Here is a 19,619-nt window from a genome sequence, read left to right as displayed (position 1 = left end):
CAGTAACTTGCTTGACCCATATGATGAATCAAGGAAAAGCTAAAAGGATCTCTGAATGCCAGATACCTGGTCTCCAGCTCCAAACACCACTCCTCTTGCATTGGAATTCCTGCAAAACTGATCATTTGCTCAGGAACCTGATAATAAGCCAGCTGACTAGTTCTTCTCCTTTCCTGCTTACACAGAAAAGACACAGGACATCCCCTCTTCTGATCAGCAGTTGGCATGGCCCACAAGAACTCCAGGCTGCACAAGTCTTTCTGAATTGCCTGAAAAAAGCATTTCTGCCCTTTGGAAACCAGTGACCAACCAAGTTGGGAAAGTGAGCAGTGGGCCTGTGGGTAGCATGAGACGAGGACACATATGTTACTTCTTACGCTATTTCGAGTGGAGTTTGTGCACCCTTACCATCCAGAGTCCCGATTAACTTCATTTCAGTCACTCAGTCATGTCCGACTCTGCGACCCTATGGACTGCAGCACGCCAGGCCTCCCCGTCCATCACCAGCTCCTGGAGCTTGCTCAAACTCATGTCCATCGAGTCGGTGATGCCATCCAACCATCTCATCCTCTGCCATCCCCTTCTCCTCCTGCCTTCAATCTTTTCCAGCATCAGGGTCTTTTCCAATGAGTCAGTTCTTTGCATCAGGTGGCCAAAATACTAGAGTTTCAGCTTCAGCATCAGTCCTTCCAATGAATATTCAGGACTGAATATCCTTTAGGATTGATTGGTTTGATCTCTGTGCAGTCCAAGGGACTCTCAAGAGTCTTCTCCAACACCACAGTTCAAAAGCATCAATTCTTCGGCGCTCAGCTTTCTTTATGGTCCAATTCTCACATTCATACATGACTACTGGAAAAACCATAGCTTTGACTAGACAGACCTTTGTCGGTAAAGTAACGTCTCTGCTTTTTAATATGCTGTCTAGGTTAGGAATTAACTTAGGGAATTAACTTAGGGAATTCCCTGATTAACTTAGGGAATTTGAAATCAATGGTTACAATCAGGCTTTGGTGATGGTACACTTGGGCTGTTTAATTCTAATCCCTGATGCTTTCAGAAGATTGTGAAAGAGGAATATTCATAAAAGAGGGAGCATCTGAACCTAGTTCATGGTGATCGATAAACCTGAACAGGAGAGAGAGCACAAGAAGACAGAGGAAGAACCTACTTGACTCCAGCTCTCTGAAAGGGCAGCAGGCTAGACACGAGCTTGGAATCCACCCTGGACAGGTCTGCCTCGGGGACGTCTGCCACGGGAGAGAGAGACGTCTTCTGGAGCTGAGCAGCGAAAGCCAGGGTGAGGGTCTTGGGCAGAGGATCCAGCTGAACTTGTGGAAGGCTTCGCACTCTTTCCACTAGAAAGAACAGAGGTGTAAGAACTGGAGTGTTAATGCCCAAGACTTCTGGGAGAAAAAGAAGAGGCTTTGGGATACAAAGTTCAAGGGCTCAAATTCTGCAGCGTGCCACCTTCTTCAAAAAAGTAACTGGAGAGAAAATCGGGTGCTGACAGATGCATGGCAGAGCACCAGTTTTCTCCCTCTGCTTCTCATGTCTGCAAACAAGAGGGCACTAAGGAATGCAAAACTGATTTTCACTACACTACACAAACACTGGAAAGAACTAACATGTTTTTGTGACGGATCTTTTTTAACCTAAAGTCATTTAGAAAATTATTTTAGCATTCCCTTTCAATAAATAAGGACCCATATTCTTCAAAAATTAGCCCAGTTAAAGCAAGACTTAGAATGAATAAATCTTGCTTTGTTTCCATTCTCCTTATGTTTTATTTTGGTTTTGATGTTTGAGGAGATGGAGAACTTTAAGCTACATGCTGTCCACAGGCAAGAAAGCACTGCGGTCCATGCAGAGAAACTGTGAGGTGTTTCCAAGAAAGATGAGTAGCTGTGGCAGCCTGGATGGGAGGGAAGCATGGGGGAGTGTGGATACATGTATATGGCTGAGTCCCTCTGCTGTCCCCTGAAACTATCACAACATTGTTAATTGGCTATATTCCAATACAAAATAAAAAGTATTAAAAATAAATAAAAGCAAAAAAAAAAAACCATAAAAATAAAATAATGTCACAAGCCGGGAGGTGGGGTGGGGGGGAAAGGGAGAAAAATCAGTAGGACAGGAGTGCTATTGACAAATACCAACAAAGGGCAGAGTCCGTGTAAAGGGCACCGACTGAAAAATGCTCATGGCCTTGCACTTTGGACATTTTCCATAAGAGAAAAAGCATCTCCTCTTGGGAGAGGTGGCCTGTGGGCCAAATCAGTATACTCGTTCTGATAAATAGTTTGTGGGGAGACAGCTGTGCCCATGCGTTAGTGGACGGTCAATGGCAGCTGCCGTGCCTGATGGTGCAGCTGTCACTGGGACAGAGAGCACAGCCCACAAAGCCTGAAATGTGAGCTGTCCGGCCCTTCACAAAAGGGCTTTACCAACCCCTGCTTAGCTTAGAGTCTACACTGGGGGTGGCCATGACTCTGAACTAAAGCTTATATTTCAGGGTCTTTCCTTTCCTTCCACATGTGCTGCTTCCACACTCCAACATAACGGATGGAGAGACCTTTTCTAGTCAGAGCCATTAAACCAGCTGGGAAAAACAAATGACCTAGGATCTACACGGAAATGAAAGCCAAGTAATCGCACTGATTTTTCTTTTTTGAAGGAATTGAGCTTCACCTGATTTCAAAAGAAAAAACAAAACACAACCTCTTTATTCAATAAAGAAACAGAAAAAAAAAAAACACTCAAGTTTCAAATAAAACAGAATTCTGTATGGTGGGGGAAGGCAGGATAACATCAGTTAAAATTTAAAGTGAGAGAAGAGATAGAGCCTGAAATCCCTGGTAGTAGAATATCATTAAACCATCAGTCACAGCCTGCGGTCACAGCCACAGTTGCAGCTTTCAAGATGTCTTCCTTTTCGTCATTTCCTTCAAAAAATCTGACTAGAAAAGTGACCACTGTCTACAGATCCTCGATTGCCCTTTACCCTTTACCTCTCAGGGGCGCCCCGGGAGAGTCGTAGTAACCCACCAAGGGGCTCCCTGGATTCTCCAGGAATCCAGGCGAAGGAATCAAAGAGAGAACTTGGGTTCATTTCATTTCTACCCCATGTCACTTGAAATTCTAAGGCTGACAGTTCTCTATTCCACATGGTCATGTGTTCTTAGCTCCCCACAAGGTATTCCAAAAGGCTTCGGCCACAACCGTCAACTGCCAGTTGCAAATACCGAGGTGAACATGGAGCTAAGCCATCTACCACCACCTTAAACCGTGTTGCATTTTCAATATATTTAAATCCATTTGTCTTTCCCTAAATATTTCTGTTGTTGTTCAGTCACTAAGTCGTGTCCGAATCTCTGTGACCCCATGGACTGCAGCACACCAGGCTGCTCTATCTTTCACTATCTCCCACAGTTTGCTCAAATTCATGTCCATTGAGTCGGTGATGCTACCTAGCCATCTCGTCCCCTGCCTCCCCCTTCTCCTCTTGCCTTCAATCTTTTCCCAGCATATTTCTGGGGACCCTTTGCATGAATAGCATCACTCTGATGAGAAATTAGGTAACACTGATGGCTTTAATAAGAGAGAGAGTGTTCATATTGATGCCGACATACACTGTAAGCTTCCAAATTAAATCCGAGCGTGCTGATTTCTGCACACTTCAAGAGTATGAGCACTCCATGTGCTTTCAGAACCCATTTTCATTTTAATCCTAGTGATCTTCAGCACTCGGATACCTAATGAAAGCTAAGAAACCGCTGATGATCCAGCTGGGGTGAAACGCAAGGCTTTGTATGCATTATGTCCTTTCAGCCACTCAAGGGGGAAAAAGCACCTTCTACTCTATCTCCTATCGACTGCCAGCTCCCCAAATCCTACGCTGCTGGTTCAGCCCACAGAGTGTGTTTCGGAGACCGCCTGAATTCTCTGTCAGCCACTCTCTGCTACCCTTTCCCCGCACTGGGAGATCAGATGGATGTGCTATCTGGCTTCGTGAGTCATCGAGAAGTCGTTTCTGTAAAACAGCTCTCTGGCAGAATGCTGCCGGCCCACATGGTGAAGAGATGTGGATGTGAATGTTTTCAAATAGCAGCCGACAAGATGAAATCACTGATTTGGGGACGCAGAACCCTTCTGGACTGTGACAGGCAGGGGAAAACAGAAGGCCTGCTGCCAATTTCGCTGTGGCCAGGAGGCCATGAGTCATCACTGAGAGAAGAGGGAGGAGGGACACTCAGAGGAGACTGGCCTGACCTGGAGACCGGAGCAGCCACTTCCTGCAGCGGGCACTCACACGCTCAGGTCTTACTGTTGTTTCTTAGTTAGTTTCAGAAGCACATGGTCACTAGCTGAGGTCAATAATCTGATTTCACAGACGAGACCAGGGGTGGGAGAGAGGTGCAGACTCCCCAGGTTTATGGTCTGTTACCGGAGGAATGGAACTGTGATATGTGCAGCACTTCATCTCCCTAGTCTCTTCGTTCACAGACCTGGCTTCTCCATCTAGCAGGTCACATCACAAACTCAGAACTGCAATTTTAGTCAGACTTCACTGTGACCCTGAAAGGCTCCTGACAAGGAAAACAACTGCATCCTTTCTCTGGGTCCAGATTTTCCCCAATCTATGAAATGGGGAAAGGAGAAAAGGAAAGATATACTCAACTGAATGCAGAGTTCCAAAGAATAGAAAGGAGAGATAAGAAAGTCTTCCTCGGTGAACAATGCAAAGAAATAGAAGAAAACAATAAAATGGGGAAGGCTAGAGATCTCTTCAAGAAAATTAAAGACACCAAGGGAACATTTCATGCAAAGATGGGCACAGAAATGGTAGGGACCTAACAGAAGCAAAAGATATTAAGAAGAGGTGGCAAGAATACACAGAAGAACTATACAAGAGAGAACTCAATAACCCAAATAACTGTGAAGGGGGGATCACTCACCTAGAGCCAGACATTCTGGAGTGCAAAGTAGCGGGCCATAGGAAGCATCGCTACAAACAAAGCTAGTGGAGGTGATGAAATTCCAGCTGAGCTACTTCAAGTCCTAAAAGATGATGCTATTAAAGTCCTGCAATCAATATGCCAGCAAATATAGAAAACTTAGCAGTGGCCACAGGACTGGAAAAGGTCAGTGTTCACTACAATCCCAAAGAAAGGCAATGCCAAAGAATGTTCAAACTACCACACAATTGCATTCATTTCACAAGCTAGCAAAATAATGCTCAAAATTCTCCAAGCTAGGTTTCTACAGCACGTGAACCGAGCGAGAACTTCCAGATGTTCAAGCTGAACTTAGAAAAGGCAGAGGAATCAGAGATCAAATTGCCAACATCCACTGGATCACAGAAAAAGCAAGAGAATTCCAGAAAAACATCTACTTTTGCTTCATTGACTACACTAAAGCCTTTGACTGTGTGGATGACAACAAACTGTGGAAAATTCTTAAAGAGATGGGAATACCAGACCACCTTACCTGCCTCCTGAGAAATCTGTCTGCAGATCAAGAAGCAACAGTTAGAATTGGACATGGAACAACAGACTCGTTCCAAATTGGGAAAGGAGAACATTGAAGCTGTATACTATCACCCTGCTTATTTAACTTATATGCAGAGTACATCATGTGAAGTGTTGGGCTGGATGAAGCACAAGCTGGACTCAAGATTGCCGGGAGAAATATCAATAACCTCAGATGTGCAGATGACGCCACCCTTATGGCAGATAGCAAAGAAGAACTGAAAAAAAAAAGTTGGCTTAAAACTCAACATTCAAAAAACTAAGATCATGGCATCTGGTCCCATCACTTCATGGCAAATAGATTGGCAAACAATGGAAACAGTGACAGACTTTCTTTTCTTGGGCTCCAAAATCACTACAGATGGTGACTACAGCCGTGAAATTAAGACGCCTACTCCTTGGAAGAAAAGTTATGACCAACCTAGACAGCATATTCAAAAGCAGAGACGTTGCTTTGCCAAAAAAGGTCTGTCTAGTCAAGGCTATGGTTTTTCCAGTAGTCATACATGGATGTAAGAGTGGGACTATAAAGAACGCTGAATGCCGAAGAATTGATGCTTTTGAACTGTGGTGTTGGAGAAGACTCTGGAGAGTCCCTTGGACTGCAAGGAGATCCAACCAGTCAATCCTAAAGGAAATCAATCCTGAATATTCATTAGAAGGGCTGATGCTGAAGCTGAAGTCCAGAACTTTGGCCACCTGATGTAAAGAACTGGCTCATTAGAAAAGACCCTGAACCTGGGAAAGACTGAAGGCAGGAGGAGAAGGGGTCAACAGAGGAAGAGATAGTTGGATGACATCACCAATGCAATGGACATGAGTTTGAGCAAGCTCCAGGAGATGGTGAAGGACAGGGAAGCCTGGCATGCTGCAGTCTGGGGTCGCAAAGAGTTGGACATGACTGAGCGACTGAACAACAACAAAGAGACAAGGAAAATCAGTGTTATATTCTATGAGCCATTATCATCCCTTCAGTCGTGTCCGACTCTTTGCAATCCTATAGACTGTAGCCCACCAGGCTTCTCTGTCTATGGGATTCTCCAGGCAAGAGTATTGGAGTGGGCTGTCATGCCCTCCTCCAGGGGATCTTCCCAATCCAGGGACCAAACCTGTGTCTCTTACATCTCCTGCATTACCAGGTGGGTTCTTAACCACTAGTGCCACCTGGGAAGCCCATCATTATAATGAATTCAAAAAAAGTAGTCCTAACTCTAGAATTCTTAAGTCAAGGTCCACAGAATTAGTAATATAAAAAACAAAATCTTTACATGTGGAGGTCCAATGGTTACACATCTGCCTTCCAATACAGGGGATGAGGGTCTGATCCCTGGTCAGGGAATGGAGGTTCCACATGCTGCGGAGCAACAAGGCCTGAGCACCGCAACTAGAGATGTGTAACAAAAACCTCGAGTGCTGCAACTAAAACCCAAGGCAGCCAAAAATAAATAAATAAAATACATGTTTGTTTGTTTTTTTTAAATAAAAACCTTACACGTGGCCTTTCTGTGCATTTTTCCCAGTGAAGACTCCATTGTTTCATCACATATTTCAATGAGTCCATGGCCCACAAGACTTGGAACCATTATATAACACTACGTGAGCGGTAAATCACAGTTTTTCAACATTACATTCATCTGCTAATGCTGTAAATGTCCTGCTTTTTGTTGTTCCATAAAAGTCAAAGGCTTCATAGCTCACATATTTACATGTCTTTCTGTGGTTAAAAGACAACGGGCTGAGAGAGAAAACCTCACTTTGACTGCTCATCAAAAATTCAGCTTCGGCCAAATAATTTGCTCAAGCCACAATTTCCCAACAGTTGCAGCCAAGGAGTCTCAGATAAATGTCAGCCACCCTTTTTGCCTCAGTTAGTGGCTGCTGATACTAAATAAGTAACTCATCATATTCAAACTGAACCCCGAGTTTGCAGCAAGTCTTCCCTCAAGGAATCGAATGCTCTTTCCTCATATTTAATTTCTGCCAGTAGGATAGATATGGATTAAATACCTTCCCTCCCCTTTTTTTTTAAACTGAAGGGCCAAATGGGATCCAGAATATTGAGCTACCTACCTGATGTCACACAGTAAATCACCTAAGAAGGAGACAGAGGGAAGAGACCTCTTCTTTAAACCCCTAGCCTGGTGGACACCTCCCCACCCCCACTGCGCTGGAGAATGTCTCTCCTGGCCTGACAGGTACCATCCCTGGGACCAGAAAGTTCTCAGGGGTCAAACAGGGGGAACCCGTGCTCTGCCAGCTGCACACCCACTGCAGGATTTGAAGTCTGGAAGACGGGTGACAGACGAGCCTTCCAAGACAAGCTGAGATATGACCACATCAGCCCACCGCACCCCTTCCTCAGGCATACTGCAATTCATTCATTGCCCCACCCAAGCAGAGCACAGAGAAGCAAAATGATAAGCCCAAACTGACTTCTCCTTCTCATAGTTGTATCTGTACACATAGCCCTTCCCTTGGTCAGGCTCCAAAGCATGTACTAAACACCGATGTGCCCTGGCCTTGGCTTCTGCCTCTGGCAGAACTCAGCCCATCGTGAAGCCTGTTACTACTATAGCTCTCCTGCTTCCACAGACCATCTGGTTCTGGCAGTGAGTGGATCCCCCGTTCTTACAGGGGATCTAAAGTAGCTTCCATCTAACCTTGGCAATCCTAGCTTGCCTCTGATTCCCAAGTTCACGGGCCTCAAGTATCTGATGAGCACCGCCTCCACCTGATGGAACATGTGGCCTGCATTTCCCTGAACTGTCATAAAGCCACTATCACAGGGCGCAGGGGCATGGCTGAGAACATCTTCGCCTTTCCCAGTCCTGCACACAAGTGTGTCATGTTATTGCAGCGAAGGGGAGGAAGGAGGCGATTCTTTTAAAATATGCTATATTGGGGCTTCCCTGCTGGTTGAGTGATTAGGGGTCTGCTTGCCAATGCAGGGCACACAAGTTCAAACCCTGGTCTGGGAAGACCCCACATGCATCGGGGCAAATGAACCCACGTGCCACAACTACTGAGACCATGCTCCAGAGCCTGTGCTCTGCAACAGGGGGAGCCCGCACACGGCAGCTGAAGAATAGTCCCTCACCGCAGCTACAGACAAGCCCATGTGCAACAGTGGAGACCCAGCAGAGTCAAAAGTAAAGAAATCAATCTTCAAAAAAAAAAAACTACATTAAATTCGAGGCCAGTGATTAAGGCTTAACAATAGCATGATATAAACAAGCAAGGTGGGCAGCTCACTGAGTTTATTGTATTCCTCCAGGAGAAAGCTCCACTTCCGGGTCTTGACATCTGCAATGACAAAAGACAAACAGGCAAACGTGACAGCCTGCCCTCCTGCAAGGTCACCACACTTACTGATTCATCCCCTGGTTTCAGAAAACCCCAGGAAGCTCGGGCGGTGGCCACCTCGTGCTGACCTTGTGCTGGGCAGTGGGGACAGAGAGACTGAAAAGCCCTGTCATCGAGACTCACAGAATTCAGGGAGGAAAGACAAGCAAACGTGGAGATGGCAGTGGGTTGGTAAGGGTGGGGACAAGGGGAGTTACATGGACAGACGACCAGGGACAGCCTAGCAGGTGAAGAGATGTCCTGAATCTCCAAGGCTGGGATACTATAGCTTGTACTTATTCAGTGCTTACTTTAAGCCAAGAAACTTACTGACCATGTCCTTGGCTCCTCAATGTGCTGTAAGCTGGGCACCATTATTAGTAGCTTCAATTCGTACATGGAAAACAAGCTACATGTGTTCGGAGTGGTCAAATCCCAGGTCTGCCACTTCCTGGCTGTGTGATTTTGGGCAAGTTACATAACTTCTCTGTGCCTCTGTTCCCACCATCTGCAAAAGGAGGCTCCTAGAGCCCCTGCTTTATAGGGTTCTTGTGAGGATTACATAAAATTTAAATGTAAAATGCTTATAAAAGCATGTCTGGCAAACAATGCACTCAAAAAAAGGTAAATGATAAATTATTATTATGATGAGGATGCCATCTCCTGATTAGTGGAGTATAGCATAATCTATACACGTTATTAACTAAGAAGGGTGAGCATTTCCCTACCCAGCACTGACTCGTCACTTCCAGTTTTCCTACCAATCTACCGTCTGAGAAAATCAAGTAAGCTGCAAGTCAGTAAATGCTTTCTGGGTAGTACAAGAGAATTCTCTGTCTGGTCACTGAGGAAGCAAGGTAGTTAGGGAAAAGGCATCATGGACACCGAGTCCATGTCAGGAGAGAAGCTAGGTGGCCCAGGTGTAATCTGACAGAAAGACCAAAAGCAGACAGCCCACTCCTGACGTGGGAATAGAGCAGGAGGCCCTTTCTGACAACAGCTGGATCCTGACGGCGGCAGGGCAGCAAATGGAAAGGTCCGTGAATAACTGCTATGGTGGAAAAAATCCAGTCATGGTGTTTTAACATCTAGTGGTCTGGGCAGGGTTTGGGCATGAATATTTTTGCTGTTCTCATTCCTCCACAAACAGCAGATCATGTCAGGAGTCTGATTTCAAAGGCCACACTTATCCTAAGTCACAGGTCATCAGTACTTGCCTTTTGAGGGCCACCCCAAACAGAAGTCAAAGATCTAAGGGGTCTGGGGGCGGATGAGGACAACACTCTCTGGACTTGGGCTGGGACCTGTGCATCACACCTAAACCCTACTCACCAGCCTGCTCTCACCCGTCAAAACTCTATCCATCTAAAGGATAACAAGGCAGCAGCCAGCATCACTCCCTCCTGAAGTAACCCCAACCTTGAGGAAGGCTCGCTAAGCAAGTCACTCCACAGAGGCTTCATCCACGGTGCTGTCTGAGTGTAATGTCTCAAAGGCAAGAGGTTTAAAGGTTTGCTTTCTACCTGCCTGTGTGTGCTGTGCCAAGTTGCTGCAGTCGTGTCTGACTCATTACAACCCTATGAACCATAGCCCACCAGGCTCCTCTGTCCATGGGGATTCTCCAGGCAAGAATACTGGAGGGGGCTGCCATTTCTTCCTCCAGGGGCTCTTACTGACTCGGAGACTGAACCCGAGTCTCTTCTGTCTCCTGCATTGACAGGTGGGTTCTTTATCATTAGCGCCACCTGGGAAGCCCTTCTAACCTGCCGAGGGAAAAGCCAAGGAATACAAAAGCCACACTGCTTTGTAAAGCAACAAGGCCCAAGCTAAGAATGAAACCCAGAAGTTCAGAATTCTGCTCCTTATTCTGATGTGGCAGCTTTTGAAGAACCTCATTAAAAAAATTAAGCAAAACTACTGTGTTTTGTCTGGTGGTTTTCAAGCCTGGCTGATTATCAGACTCACCTGAAGATTTTTTTTTTAAATGCCAATATCCGGGGCCCCACCTCAAGCCAATTAAATCAGTAGCTCTTGATGGGAACCCAGGCATCAACATTTACTCTGGGGGTTGGACTGGCCAATCTGTGATTCACTCACTGCTCCAGGTGGTTGGGAGGCGGGCTCAAGCTTGAAAACCACTGGCTTAGTCTATGCAAAGAATAGAACATGACCGAGTGACTGAACTGAACTGAGTCTACGCAAAGGCAATTATTTCTATGACAAACACCTATTTTTCAAGCTCTCCTAAGGACAAAATAAAACTAAATAGGTTTAAGCGGTTACAGCAGGAACTTACCTGCTTCTCTTGAGCAGCCACTGCCCAGGTGACCAGGGAAGGAGTCTTCTCCTTGGGAGGCCTTTAAGGACAAAGCAAACCCCACTACGTGCTCAACTATCGGTAACAATTTAAGGAACACCTTTCCATAGGAAGAGGAGCAGGTTAGGAAAGCTTTGCCAAGAAAGTCACTTCTGAATATTTAAAGAGACGGGAACACCCTGCTCTGAGATCATGGGCCACTCTGCCTTCTGGGAATTAGGCAACTACTTGCCGTATTTTCTGGAATCCATCTGTTTAAACAGCGCAATCAGGTCTTCGGAATAGCCGATGTCTGCCTCGAAGCGGGCCCGGGAGATGAGCACGCACTGCCCTTTGACAAAGGCCAGGGAGGGAGCTGCAGGAAGGCCGGTCTTGGCTGTAATGCCACTGCTGGTGGAGGCCGACTCCACGTGGCCCTGAGCCCCTTCCAAAGGCTGCAGGGTGATCCCCGGGAGGCGCTGGGCTGCTTTCACTGTGGAATAAGAAAAGGACAGAGCTGATGACCTGGTAACTTTTAAGGCCCTGGGATGCTCAGGCAAGCAGGAGAGGAGGCAGGAACAGGGTGACAAGGTTTGCTAAGCAGGCAGGAGACAAGAGGTGTAGTTAGATGGGGAAGGTGAGCAGGTGAGCTTTAACTGGAGGTTCAGAGAGCTCAGGATTACCTGAAAATAACTCTTCTATTCTTTAGGTTTTCCAATTTAAAACTTAGAATTCAGAAATGAACAGGGAGAAGAGGGGTCTCACCAAGATGAGTAAACTTATCAGATAATTTCTGCAGCTATGTCAGAGAAGCCACTGAAGGAAATCAACACTCCTGAAATCAGCCCCTTCACCCTGTTCCCAGGTCACTGCTCTGTCCCTCACTGGAAGGACAAGGAAGGAGACACAGGACTGTCAGGCCACAAATGCAGTTCTGAACCTTATTTTCTCTATTACTGCGGCATTTTATAGATTAATAGATTTGACGACATAAAACTAAACAGTCAAAAAATCTGAAATGAAAGGCAAAACTACAGAACAAGGATATCTGCAAGAAATAGGAACAGAGCTCATACTTAAAAAAAAATACTGAAACCACTAAGATACATTAGGTAACCAACTCAAAAAGGGGAAAAATGACCAATAGACATTTGAGAAACATGCAACTTTGCAAATAATCAGAGTAATAAAAAGCCAATTTTTACTTATTAAACTTGCAGAATGATATTAGATAAAAATTAGATATCTGAAAACCTTCTCGAAGACAATCTTGCAATACAGAGCAAGAGCTATAAAAAGTTATCATCATGATTCAACTTTTAGGAAGTCTGTCTCAACTAACATAAAATGAAAACACAAAAATTTATAGACCAAGGTGTTCCTTACAGCTTTGATACTAGGGAAACTGGAAGCAAATTAATATTAAACAAAAAGAACATGATTTACCCAATTTATGACACATTCTTACAATGGAAGGCTATATAGCCTTCCATTAAATAATTAATCTCCCATATATAGCAATTAATTTCTTTGGAAGAAATTTTGGAAAACAAAAAGGTACAAAAAACAATATTAAATCATCTTTTGGAGGTCAAAGTGGTTCAATAAAAGACATGTACATTTTCATCATTTAGAATGAACTGTTTAACATGCACCATTAAAATAAAAATGCTTTGGAACTTCCCTGGTTGCACAGTGGATAAGAATCCACCTGCTCATTCAGGGGACATGGGTTCGACCCCAGGTCCAGGAGGATCACACATGCCTCAGAGCAACTAAGCCCATGCGCCGTAACTACTAAGCCTGCTGCTGCAACTACTGAAGCCTGTATCCTAGAGCCTGTGCTCCGCAACAAGAGAAGCCACAACAACGAGAAACCTGCGCACTGCAACTAAGAGTAAACCCTGTTTGCTGCAACCGGAGAAAGCTCATGCACACCACACAGAGCAATGAAGACCCAGCGCAACCCAAAATAATACATAAATTAAAAATTAATAAAAATGCTTTATGCAGGAACACTAAGTGAAAAAGGCAAGACACAAATTATATTAAATATATAAAACATTGTTATTTTAATGCACAGGCAAAAAGGCTGGAAGGAACAAAACTGAAATGCTAATAGTGAGTGGGGACAGATGGGGGGCAGATAAGGGGGCTGGTTTTTCTTCTTTTGTGCATTGATATACTTTCCACATGACCTACAAAGAGTGTGTGGTAGGGTTCAAAGAGTGTGTGGTAGAGTTAAAAAGTCAAAGTTCAGAGGTGAACCCAAATGAGTAACAGAAAGACTGATAGTCTTCATAAATTATATTAATGAAAAGTATAATCTACTAAGATGACACAGAAATCATGAACCATCTGAAAATGAAGAAAGAAGGATACAGGCACAAATTCATGATTGCTGCAAGATATACTTTGGCAGAAGCAGATTGTGCATGCAAAACCCTGACCAGGATACAGGGAAGGTAAACAGTTCAGCAAAATCCATCTGAAAGGTACACTGAGAATTTTGTCCCCAACAAACAGTTTAAAAAAAAAAAAATATGTGAAGCATTACCAGAAATAATCATACTGTACAGAAAACCTAAATGAATTTGCAAAAGCAAATAACATCCAAGTCACCATGCATTATGGTCAGAGAACAGGAGTAAAAAGATGACAAATCAAACAAAACAGAGACTTTAAACCGTCTCTGTAGGTTACTTTGGTATACACGTATAAAAGTATATAAAAAAAAAAAATGACATGAAAAAAATTTCCTAACAGTGGAAACCACTGGTTTAATATGCACCAATGCAACACCAGGTATCAAAACCTGTCTCTCCTCTTCCTAACACGCAATAAATGGATTAAAATAATGGTAAGGGCTTCCCTGGTGGCTCAGTGGTTTTGAATCTGCCTGCCGCTGTAGGCGATCCCTGATCTGGGAAGATCCCCCACGCCGCAGAGCAACTAAGCCCATGCGCCTCAACTACTGAGCCTGTGCTCTAGAGTCCGGGAGCCGCAAGTACAGAGTCCACAGGCCACAACTACTGAAGGTCACTCACCCTGGAGCTCGTGCACTGCAACAAGAAGCCACTGCAAGGGGAAGCCTGCACACCGCAACTAGAGAGTAGCCTAAGTAGCAACGGACACCTCGCATGGCCAAAAATAAGTAAATAAATAAAATAATAGAAGGAATAAAATAATGGTAGAAGTGAGCTCTCCCAAACCTAATGGTGTACATTTCAAGTGGAGGAGGCCAAAAAAAAAAAAAAAACCACACACAACACAGGAGGCTCTGCAGGGGGCTGTCTCATCACTTCCAGAAACTATACTAGTGATTCTAGAGAATTCTACTTCATGCCTCAAATCTGTGGAGGAGTAACCTCCCCGTGGATCCTCTGCTTTCCCCTTTTTGAACTGGGTGGGGAGAGAGAGCACAGACATGGCCAGCGAGGAGGAGGCGCAGAACGGAGCTGACACTGACCAGCTGCAGGCTCCAGGCATCCGAAGGCGACAAAACCTTGGCGCAGGATAGTCAACAAGATCACAGAAGACAGGAGTGGAGCACCTGGGGGCCCTGGCCGCCAACAGGCTGGTGCAACGCCCCTTCTCTGCGCCCTCGGGCTTGTGATGTTGCTGAACTGTCACTCTTCCTGGCAGCAAGGCCCGCACAGCTGCCCGCCGTGGCTGGAGCCCACAGTCTGCTGGCAATCGGCACTCTGAAGTCAGATGGGCTGGGTTTGAATTCCAGTTGCACAACCTATTGGTTGTGTGTGATCCTATGTTAGTTACAGAGCCTCTCTGGACCTCAGTTTTCCCATCTGTAAAATGGTTGTTATAAGGAATAAAAGAGTTGGCAAATATATAAGGGGCTTAGAACAGCCTTGCATGTAGCAGGTTCTGGTAAGTGCTAGCTTTTGTTAATGTGATCAGTGATGTCCTCCCAAGGACCTGCCTCACTAGGCTGGCCATGGTGAGAAGAGAGGAACACTGGGATGGCACTCCGAAAGCCATGTGAACCACCAGCTAGACTACCTCTGCTACTTCAAAGGAACTCCTCAAAAGCAGCATCTCCCTGCATGAGGGGGCACTACACACCTACTTACTTAGGGGACCGTAGTCGGTCATGCTGAAGTTCCACGTCTTGGTGGCAGGATCTGAAATGAAACAGAAGTACCCGGTTTGCCCACAATAAGGCCAAAGACTTGGCAGGAGTTATATTTGGACATTCAATAAAGGTTTGTTGAACGAGTGAATGAACAAATGCACGCATGCATGCTAAGTTCAGGACAGTTAACTGAAAAGCCCCAGCTGAGGTACAAAATCCCCAGAGAGGACAGACAGCAAACATACCTGAGGATAACCACTTTGGTTCTGCCCTTTCGGATGAACCAACCTGAGCATGCCACTTCACCTAGCTGAGTCAGTTCTATCGCCTTTAAAATGGAAATAATATCTGCTTAACACACGCACAAAAAAATGCTGTTTGGCTTAAGTGCTACAATGCACGCAAAGCACCTGGCAGCAGGAGAAAGGGCCTGTGAATAACTATGCATCCATTCTCCACGTGGCCACGAGGCAGCCCCCAAGGGCAGCAGCTTATTGGAAGGGATGCCTATTACAAAAGGAAACATGAACTAAAATAGAAATTTTCTAACAACTGGATGGACAGAATGTGCCAATGCATCTTCTTCATATTTATGAGAAACTGTTAGAGACTCTAGAAGTAGGGGGAAAAAAAACATCTGAAAGAACCAATTGGAAGACTCATTACCGTAACTTCTGCTGGGCAGACTCTTAAACACTGCGATGAGCGCCTCGTTGTACCCAATCTTCACCTGGAATCGCTCTCCGTTCTGGATACACCTTCCCTGCTGGGAGCCTGCCACTCTGGGCGGGGGGGTCCCTGCTTTCTGTTGTAGTCTTCCTTCTGTTCTGGGCGTCACACTCCTCGAAACGTTCTGCCCAGAGGTGGAGGGTCTTGCCATCCTGGTCTCTAATTCAGGATCCCTAGTGGGCTGTCCAGAGGAAAAGGCTGCTGTCTCCTGGAAATTCTTTGCTTTGGCCAGAGGCTCGTGAGTTGTGTTAGCAAAGGGTGTTGACTGGGTCTCGTGTGAAGCCTGCGGATGACCTTGACCTAATTCACAACCCCAGAGCTGTTGGCTGGGGACGCCTGGAGGACTGTTTGCCAGGGGTGGGGAGATCCCAGCGACAGTCACTTGATTTGGTGGGTGGTGGCTTGGGCAGGCTGTGGGCATCTCTTCTGGCCTCTGCCACACCCCCTTCGCCTGCTCAGAGGTGTTTGGTGGAAAACTGTGGGGATTTTGAGGTCTCTGGTCACCATGAAATGAACTGCTGGGATTTTGTTGCTTGAAAAAGATGCCATGGCTCCCTGACTTAGAAGGATCTCGGGGGAGGTTTTGGGATGGGCCCTGCTTGGACTGGGCAGGTTTCTGATGCTGTTCTGCTAACAGTTTCTCAGCTCTTCGGGCCAGAGCCTTCTGCCGATTTGCTTCAATTTTTTTCCTCTGCTCCTCTGTAAGAGGCAAGGACATTTTAATAGGGAGATGCTCATGTAGGAACGTCAGTCTGTAACCGGAAACTTGGCAAAAGCTGAGAAAGGAAAAACAACATGGAAATAAACATTAATTTTTAAAATTTTTTTTGCTTACCTTGATCTCAACAAGCTTTTGTCCCAGGAAATGCACAAGGAGTATAAACAAAGGATATATTAAAACTTATTTTTATAATTAAACATACACACACACACACATATGACAAAAACCATGACCCTGACAAAAAAAGCAAATAGCAAGGTCAATTAAATCCAAAGTTGAAAAGGTATTTCAACTGCAATATTTTTCTCCCTCTCATCCACCAACCAACATGAGTTAGTTTTCAGATTCCAAGCAAGTTATGCAGTGCAATCTAAATCCATCAGATAAAGAGAAGGGAACATTTCAAACTAGAAAGGATAAGGGATTAGACTGACATAGACCAAAACAACCACATACCATGACGTGACATTTATAAAATAGCCTCTTTCCAACCTGGAAGAAGGAAAAAAACATTAACATCACATAGACTGCACTCTAAATTCACCCCTCAAACTGAATCCTTTTATCATTCCTAGCAAGGCAATCTGCAGGTGGTAAACCCACGACCAAGGAGCAACAAGTGACTCTTGGAAAAGTGAGGTGAAAACAGTAATACATGCTCATTGTACAAATCCAGATGCTACATATAGATGTAAAGAAGAGTAAAATTAATCTGTAATCTCATTATCCATCAATAACCACTGCTCATAGGTGGCGGTTTAGTGGTTAAATTGTGTCCAACTCCTGTGACCCCATGGATGGCAGCCTGTCAGGCTCCTCTGTCCATGGGATTTCCCAAGCAAGAATACTGGAGTGGGTTGCCATTTCCTTCTCCAGGGGATCTTCCCCCCCAGGGATCAAACCTGTGTTTCTGGCATCGCCTGCATTGGCAGGCAAGATTATTTACCACCAAGCCACCAGGAAAGCCAGCTAGTGTTCACAGAGTACAGTATAATTCTTTTTTTCTATCCATATCCTTAGATACAGGTCCTGTATTTTGGAGATAGATAAATTTACGACAAATTATATGGACTTCCCAGGTGGCGCTAGTGGTAAAGAAAAGTGAAAGTGCTTAGTCTTGTCCAACTCTTTGCGACCCCATGGACTATATAGTACATGGAATTCTCCAGGCCAGAATACTGGAGTGGGTAGCTGTTCCATTCTCCAGGGGATCTTACCAACCCAGGGACTGGAGAATTCATCAGCTGGGCCACCAGGGAGACCCGGTTCTATTCCTGGGCCGGGAAGATCCCCTGGAGACGGGACAGATAACCCACTCCAGTATCCTGGGCTTCCCTGGTGGTTCAGATGGTAAAGAATCCACCTGCAATGCGGGAGACCTGGGTTGGGAAGATCCCCTGGAAGGGTGGTAAAGAACCCACCTGCCAAAGCAAGAGCCCTAAGAGACGAAGGTATTCTCGCCTGGAGAATCCCACAGACAGAGGAGCCTGGTGGTCTAGAGCCTTTGGGTTCACAAAGAGTGGGACACAACGGAAGCACAGCATGGCAGGATCTTTTACAAACTGTCTGTCCTGTATCCCAAGCCTGATTTTTTCCCCCAATTAATTTACTTAGGTCCTTTTTCCAAGAGCTGAGCCACTCTGACAATATTCTAAGCCCAGGCGCCTGACACCAACTTCTCTGGCTTGATTCAGAAGAGTCGGCTCTCAACGGGCCACGTAATGTTTACAGTGATGACAAGGGGGTACAGGTGGGGTACTTTGAGAAGGGCCTAGGGTTAAAAAGGTTTCCTTCCTCCTGCGACTGTCTTTGACCAGAACCCCCAAACATCTGTCCCCAGGGACCTCCCACTTCCCCCAACCGCCAACAGTTAGGAAGGGGTTAGAGAAAGGCTTTGTTCCCGGGGCTCCGCTCAAGTTCTCAGGTTCCCTGAGCAAAACACTCCTGCCTAAACCTGCCATCCAGGGCTTTGCCGCGGCCCCAAATCCTCCAGGTCCAAGGCCTGGTGCGCTGCCTCCACTAGCCAGGGGAGACGAGGCCGCGGGATGAGGTCCCATTGATCAGCCCCAAACCATAAAGCCATCCCATTACACGGAGGCCCCTCTTCTTTTTGCTAGGACCTGGGTTCCACCCCATTTTGGGGGCGCGCATCTCCCCACAGACTTGGCAGGACGGAAGCGCCATTCCCACCCCTATCATCTCCACTTGGATTCACCCTTTCCGTTGGCCACTCCCTGCTCCAGGCTGGGATGTGGTCGTGTCCTTCTCCGCCGCCTTCCTCCCGGTTTACCTTCTCGCCTTTTGAGACCTAGACTGCGAGCTTCATTCGCGCCAGACCCCGAACCCAGGCGCGTCTCCAAGGCCCTCCCGAGCCAGGTTGCTCTTCCGGTGACCGGTTAGGCGCAGGTACTCGAGTGCTTGCCAGTTCGCTCGCTTTGTTTCAGTTCCCTGGCCTGAGAGGTAGTGTTAGTGGCAGGGTCGCTCACCGAGGAACTACATTTCCCAGTGGGCAAGGCGGCCCGAATTGCGCTTTTAAAAAGGTGAGAGTTCAGGAGGCGGGAGGGCGGAGCGGTCCTGCAGGGCCTTCTGGGATTTGTAGTTTGAACTAGGAGCCTGGTGAGAATTCGGAGAGACGCAACGTCATGGGCGGGGTGGAAACGGTCCACCCTGGGAATTGTAGTCCTGGTTTCCCTGATGCTGAACCTGAAGCTCCAGTACTTTGGCCACCTGGTGGGAAGAGCAGACTCATTAGGAAAGGCCCTGATGCTGGGAAATATTGAAGGCAGGAGGAGAAGGAGACGACAGAGAACGAGATGGTTGGATGGCATCACAGACTGGATGGGACATGAGTTTGAGCAAGCTCTGGGAGACGGTGAAGGACAGGGAAGTCTGGCATGCTGCAGTCCA

General features: G+C 46.1%; 1 protein-coding gene across 2 annotated transcripts in view; it reads right to left on the bottom strand.

Moving 5' to 3' along the window:
- The window catches only part of SMARCAL1 (SNF2 related chromatin remodeling annealing helicase 1), a 52,563-nt gene extending 33,258 nt beyond the window's left edge, over window positions 1-19,305 (bottom strand). The window contains exons 1-7 of one of the 2 annotated variants that reach the window (XM_020896322.2): window positions 19,003-19,305; window positions 17,169-17,204; window positions 15,929-16,767; window positions 15,261-15,311; window positions 11,423-11,662; window positions 8,784-8,834; window positions 1,172-1,358 (exon numbers count right to left, since the gene is read on the bottom strand). In XM_020896322.2, coding sequence (XP_020751981.2) covers window positions 1,172-1,358; window positions 8,784-8,834; window positions 11,423-11,662; window positions 15,261-15,311; window positions 15,929-16,709 — 1,310 coding nt within the window. In that variant the 5' untranslated portion in view covers window positions 16,710-16,767; window positions 17,169-17,204; window positions 19,003-19,305. The remainder of the gene's footprint in view (window positions 1-1,171; window positions 1,359-8,783; window positions 8,835-11,422; window positions 11,663-15,260; window positions 15,312-15,928; window positions 16,768-17,168; window positions 17,205-19,002) is intronic. The other variant, XM_020896324.2, reaches the window with a different exon arrangement.
- Window positions 19,306-19,619: the final 314 nt, after the last annotated feature.

Source organism: Odocoileus virginianus, chromosome 30 (genome assembly GCF_023699985.2).
Source record: "Odocoileus virginianus isolate 20LAN1187 ecotype Illinois chromosome 30, Ovbor_1.2, whole genome shotgun sequence".
Lineage (NCBI taxonomy): Eukaryota > Metazoa > Chordata > Mammalia > Artiodactyla > Cervidae > Odocoileus > Odocoileus virginianus.
The sequence above is the reverse complement of the archived record's forward strand: the minus strand, read 5'-3'. Positions and strand labels throughout refer to the sequence as shown.